The sequence below is a fragment of the Triturus cristatus genome, chromosome 4_2 (assembly GCF_964204655.1).
Source record: "Triturus cristatus chromosome 4_2, aTriCri1.1, whole genome shotgun sequence".
NCBI lineage: Eukaryota > Metazoa > Chordata > Amphibia > Caudata > Salamandridae > Triturus > Triturus cristatus.
In genome coordinates this window covers 285654948-285660947 of record NC_140586.1, presented here as the reverse complement: position 1 = coordinate 285660947, position 6000 = coordinate 285654948, and the positions used below count along the sequence as shown (strand labels likewise).

Here is a 6000-nt window from a genome sequence, read left to right as displayed (position 1 = left end):
TTTGAAACCAGAATTCTTCAAGTGTGGTGGAATTTCTAAAAGAATTTTCAAACACTCAGGATTTGAAAATGTACCATTCAGTGATCTTGTCCCTCAATCTAGGGTTTACTTTCAATCAACAATTGTGGAAATGCACACAGGCCAATGGCTGGGAACACATCAAATGACATCATATTCATGGGCTTGAACTTGACTTGTTTACCGTCATCTACAAACAGTTCTCAAATCGCACTGCGATACAAACTTTATTTATCACATTTTACACATTTTTTATTAGCACCTTGTCAAAGATATTGACAGCAATCTTATTACACAGCAGCAGAAATAAACTGCACTCAAATAACAAAGTATCTATAGTCTCATAACCACATATATATATATATTACAATTTTCATTATAAATATAGTACTCTAAACACAGCTTTTTAGAAAATAGACATACTGTTTTTCTGGACCTGTACACTCAATGCACAAATTTGTTGTTGAACTCTGTTATAAAGGTTTCCAAATGTGTTAATAACTCTAGATTGTAGTTCTTTCACATCAGATGCAATAAATGTATTTGCCAAAATCAGACGTTTTTCTTGAACTAGACCAACTTCATTTTGCACCAGGTTAAGACCTATTTTCTTGGAACGATGGAAAAAGAAGACTGTACAGTTTCCATTTTGGAAAGAGTGCTTGGGGTAAAGAAGAATGCCATTATTAGGGTGGCTGTCATAATTCATCCCTGGAGGGGGAGGATGAGTCCATGGACGCCTGGGGTGCCAAGGCATCCGTGTTTTGGGCGTCAGTGTTTATTTGCCCCTGCTGTTGCGTTTTCCAAGAGAAGGCGCGGTCCCAGTCAGTGGCAACAGTCTCGTTGTCCCAGATGGTGGAAGTTTCTGTATCGCTTATGTATCCCTCTTCCCCAGTGTAATGTGTTGGGTAGATTAGCAGTGGCTCAGTGGAAAAGGCCTTCAGGTCCCTCGGCTCAAAGTATTCCATGTACTTTGTCCTGAAATTATTAAAGGAAAGAGTTCAAATCAACATTTGGTTATATCAAAGCTGTGTAGCAAACAGTCTAATTCTCTATCCCTTATGCTGGAACATTGGTACTATGAGAAAATACCAGTTACGTTTATGATGCACTGATGTCTAATCTAGATGCGCTTTACTAGAAAACTGATACAGGTGAAATACTGGTATCAAATTATGAATGTATTGTAATAGAATTGCCTGAGCGTAGTGATATTATGCAAAATTGAAAATCAATACAAACAAATTTAAACAAAAAAAAGGAAAGAGTTCAAATCAAAACAGGAGAGACAATCCTCAAGGTAAGGTATTTGGTATTACTTCTGAAATTGAAGATCCAGGAACTGTTTATCGTATTGTCATCTAAATAGTTTATTTCGGGATAAAACCATATGAATAAAATGATGTAAGACACTCTAGACATACGCAAGTATAAACACATCTACATTATGACTTTACAAGTTGGTAGTATTCAAAAAATGTAATCCCGAGGTTATCATATTACCTTATAAAAACGGAGAAAGATAAAAAAAGTTTAGAAAAATGGTGCTCATAGTTGCAGCTGAATGCTTTCAGAGGCCAGATGAGACCTAAGTCTCCAAGCATCATACAAAAATCTTATTGGCTGTTAATTATTGTATTGTATATTTGTTGAGCATCTTGTTCCACGTTTCTTTGCAGGGGTATGTTAACAGAATGGTACATAAGAAAATAGGAGCAGTGGTGATAAACAGTAGCCCCAGCTAAGAAGTATGATGAATAATTGGGATTAGATTACAATTTTAGTAATGTTTTCACATTTGCATCACATGTACATATAAATCAATATCAGATTACTGGTTGCTTGTAGCAGTAAATTGAGAAACTGAATGTTACCAGGTTGTTTTGCCACTGTGTTGTAAGTGCGGCCTGGGGACCGTGCTTCCATTGTGTTTCTAATCCTAGGGAGCTTTGATAAAGGTCAGAGCCACCCCTGATTTTTAGTATATGCCCATGACATACATTTACACCCACTGAATCTAGATGGGAATCAATTATTTAGTTGAATGGAAATCTGCCCTGGTTGTGACCTTTCTGGATGTATGTTGTATACCCATAATCTTGTACCTCCCTCTTCCTAGACGTAGGGGGGCATAGTATATAAAATGCATCTCATGCACACAAGTGCGAACCCCTGTTTGCTCTGCTTTTTATGTACCGGTGGGTTGTGTTGTCAACAGAACTTGCTTTGCAGCCCTCTCTCTAATACTGGGGCACATCTGAAGGCATCCTTATCTCAGCACTAACAAAAGAGAACGTTCCATGATTTGCACACATAATATTAAACAAATGTGTAAACTAAATCTCACCTTTATTAGCTTTAAGGAATCTGCACCACAAAGAACTGGTCATGCAACTGACTGCTACTTTCTAAACGAAGAGTGGATCAGTAGGGCTACATTTGATTTGGTTTGTGCATGAAGTTAAATTGTACAAAGGTTTATAATTATGCCTAGGCGAAATTTAAATTACAATGGAGTAATTTGCTTAATTTTAGGAATTTCAAATTAAGTTGTTACGGTAAATTCCCGAAGTTATGTCACTACACCACATGGCATAATAATGCCACCTTCTGCAGCAAAATTATAGCGCGGGAACAACAAGAACGTGAGCGGCTGTTGATTGTGGCAATTGTGTTTTTCGTGCTATTTATTTTTAGCGCAAAATGAGGCCTGACAAAAATTTACAAGAAGGCACCTTTCATGCTATAAAATAGCTCTAAATGGCAGATTTGCAGTTCATGTAATTTTTCTCAAATTTTGCATAATTAGTGAAACCAAATGAATCAAATGTCACACATCCAATAATGCCCCAACTTGTAGAAGTAGCTCGTGATTCCCTCTGATTGTTTAAAGACTCCACTGATGGATACTTCTATCTGCAGATTCCTTTTGTTTTGAATACTACCAATGCGCAAAACTGAGTCTGGAAAAAGTACAGCAGGTACTGCATGCCGACAGTTGGTGCCATCAGACTTTGTGATGACTCTACACCTCCTGTGGACGTGATGATAGAATATGTCTCTTTACAACGTGTGGTGTTACCAAGCGGTAGGTAACAACGCGGTAGTTACATCGTCCGCGTTGTTACCACGCATGGCTTTACATCGCAAGTCGTTTCTACGACTTGCGCTACATGGCGCGCTGGACTTAGGAATAGTATAAATTACTATTCCTACTCCAGTTACCGCAACAGCAGGGAATGTGTTGGATTTAAAATCCAACACATTCCCTGGTGTTACACGCCACCTAGCGCAAGTCGTAGAAACGACTTGCGATGTAAAGCCACGCGTGGTAACGCGTTGTTACCTACCTGCATGGTACCAACCGAGTAGAAACCGCTGTTTCCCGTGATGATACAAAGCCACCCGTGCACGTTCACGTCTGTTCCTCTCTTTCTGCACCCTTGGATGCAGATCCGGATCTCTGCTGCCAACTTTTTGGTAGTTGCTGATTTCAAAATCCTGAACAAAAACAGTGAGCTAAGGAAATATATCCACTGAATATGACAGGTTCAAGACATGCAAATGTCAGTCACAGATCCACGTCGTATGCCTGTGGTGCCTCTGCACCAATCCTGATTCAATGTCAAGTGATGAATTCTCCCAGAGGCAGTAGCGGCTGGCATGGATTGGGGATGGAGAGGCGGTGGGGAGAGAGGGCAGGGGGGTAAGGGAATATTTTTAAAAAATAAAAAAACTCACCTTACCGCCGTCATCTCTCATGTCCGGAATGGAACAGGAAGCAGGCAGCCAAGCTCCCCTGACCTATCGCAATGCTGCAATGCAGCTTTGTGATTGGTAAGCACATGGCTCCCCTGACCAATCACAATGCTGCAATGCAGCTTTGTGATTGGTATTATCGCCGTGGTTGGGTGCTCAGCCAGGGCCTGGGGGCCTGGGCATGTTCTCCATGAAGGCTGTAATGCAGCCTGCATGGAGAACAGGGAAAGTGCGCATGACTGTTTTGGGTGCCCTGAGAGGGTCAGTCAAACAGTCATTGCGCACTTAGGAGGGTGTGACCACTCCTCCCCTGCAGCCCCGCCCTGTCACTCAAAGCTGCCACAGCAGGAGGACACATTTAAATTATAATAACATTAGTTATTATCATTTTATTTTTTCCTTTTATTTACTGCTTCAAGGCAGTGAGGTGATGCTCCTCCGCCTTAGCGGAGGAGCAGCCACTGCCCAGATGCGCCTGAAGTCCTCAGGGAGTGCAAGGAAAAGCTTTATCATGGACAACAAACACAGAAGCCAGTCCCGTTTAAGGTCGAGGTCCTGGTCCCGTTGCTCCATCATCGGGTAAGTCTATATCATGATCAAAATAAGTAATAGTAGAAGCACAAGTCCTTTTCCTGCCACTCCTGCTCACACAACTGCAACGCCACAGAGCGGACTTCATCTGATTCTTCTGGCTTCAGACCCATTTCTGGTCCTAACATGAATGTGGCCCAAGTTGATGTCGCAGCAGATTGAGGTCTTCAGGGAGGTCATGCTGCAGTTGTGTAGAGCGGTGCCGGCTACCTCCAACAGGTCTTCCATGGCCATTTGACCCTGTCTGCTAGCACTACATCACACTTCAACTCCTTTACCACAGGCCCCAGTGGTGATTTTTGACTTGATGCAGGACCCGGCTCTATCGGTGCGCTTCTGATTCTGCACTGGTTCTGATGTTAGCTGCACAACTGACTTTGGGCCGCTAACCACCTATATCTCAATACATAATAATTAAGGCTCAGTCTGTGGCTACGGGAGGCTTGTGCTGGTGTTGGTTTTATAGGAGACAGGAGGCCATTTTTGGCTCTCACTCTTGAACTAGTGAGGGCTTTGAATCGATACCGAGAATCAGCACAATGCTGAAAAGGTAGTTCAGCCTCCCCGCATCATCGCGCAGAGGATGGCCTTCATTTAAACAAAATCCTAGTGGCCTTTACACCGAACCGGACTTATACTCCCCCTTTGGTTCCCCCACAGAGAAGACTGCATCCTTAGCTGCCTACTGTGGACACTAAAGCCAACTCACTGTTAGAAATCTTACAACCAGACTTTCTTCTAAACCCTTACTTCTATTCACTGATACATTGACTAATTGCTTGGCTGCAACGTTGTTCAAGTCTTGGTCTGGTACACCGCTGAGCCACCTGTCAGCACAGGCCCACTCCTGAAAACCCATCCTTTGTAACACAACATCTCACTCTACAGAGTCTTGTGGTTCAGGCTTCAGCTAGCAAGGTCACACTGAATGCATTTCTTTCACTTCACTTCACTTCAACTTCATTTGCCCTTTGCCTTTTCATCACTGTGTGCCTTTTGGGTCACTATGTATATGCCATGTGGGACATGGCGAGTAAAGTTTTCTGTTTGCACAGATGATGCAGAATGTTTTGGATGTGGCCAAGTACATCTTGCCGGCTTTCCTGGATATTACAGGCTGTATAGCCCCTTCTATGCCATCAGCGTGGTTATTCAGCGACATGCTTGGATGAGAAGTTCCAGGTTTTCTGTGAATGACAAACCCTTTGATGGGTTAAGGCTTTTTGGGAAGAAGGAAGAGTCTCTGCTGGAGCATTTCAAAGAAATTATTCTAAATCAGAGAGGGGAAAGAATGAACCACAATGGTCTCAATACCAGAGTATCAGAAAATGTATCACGGAGACCCTCAACCACACGTTCACATTCTGTGCTGTATATAATCTCCGCTTGAGTGTGGTTTGGTGGCTAGCATCATCATAGAGTCTCACTTGAGTGTCCTGTTCTCCAAGTGACATCAAAACCTCTACCAGGAGGGAAACAGTCTGGATGTCGACAGTGGTGAATAAATTAAAATTCTCATTTCCTATAGGTCATTTTCTATTGAGGGAAGAAAAGATAGAATAGGGATAAGAATAAAAACAAAGCTGTGTTGAGTGGATGAGTCACTTTCAAAAAGGCAATTATCGTTTATGA

At 42.1% G+C, this 6000-nt stretch overlaps 1 protein-coding gene across 2 annotated transcripts in view; it reads right to left on the bottom strand.

Moving 5' to 3' along the window:
- Positions 1-220: 220 nt before the first annotated feature.
- The window catches only part of COLGALT2 (collagen beta(1-O)galactosyltransferase 2), a 319704-nt gene continuing 313924 nt past the window's right edge, over positions 221-6000 (bottom strand). For both annotated transcript variants that reach the window (XM_085601533.1, XM_085601531.1), the window contains exon 12: positions 221-996. In XM_085601533.1, coding sequence (XP_085457659.1) covers positions 717-996 — 280 coding nt within the window. In that variant the 3' untranslated portion in view covers positions 221-716. The remainder of the gene's footprint in view (positions 997-6000) is intronic.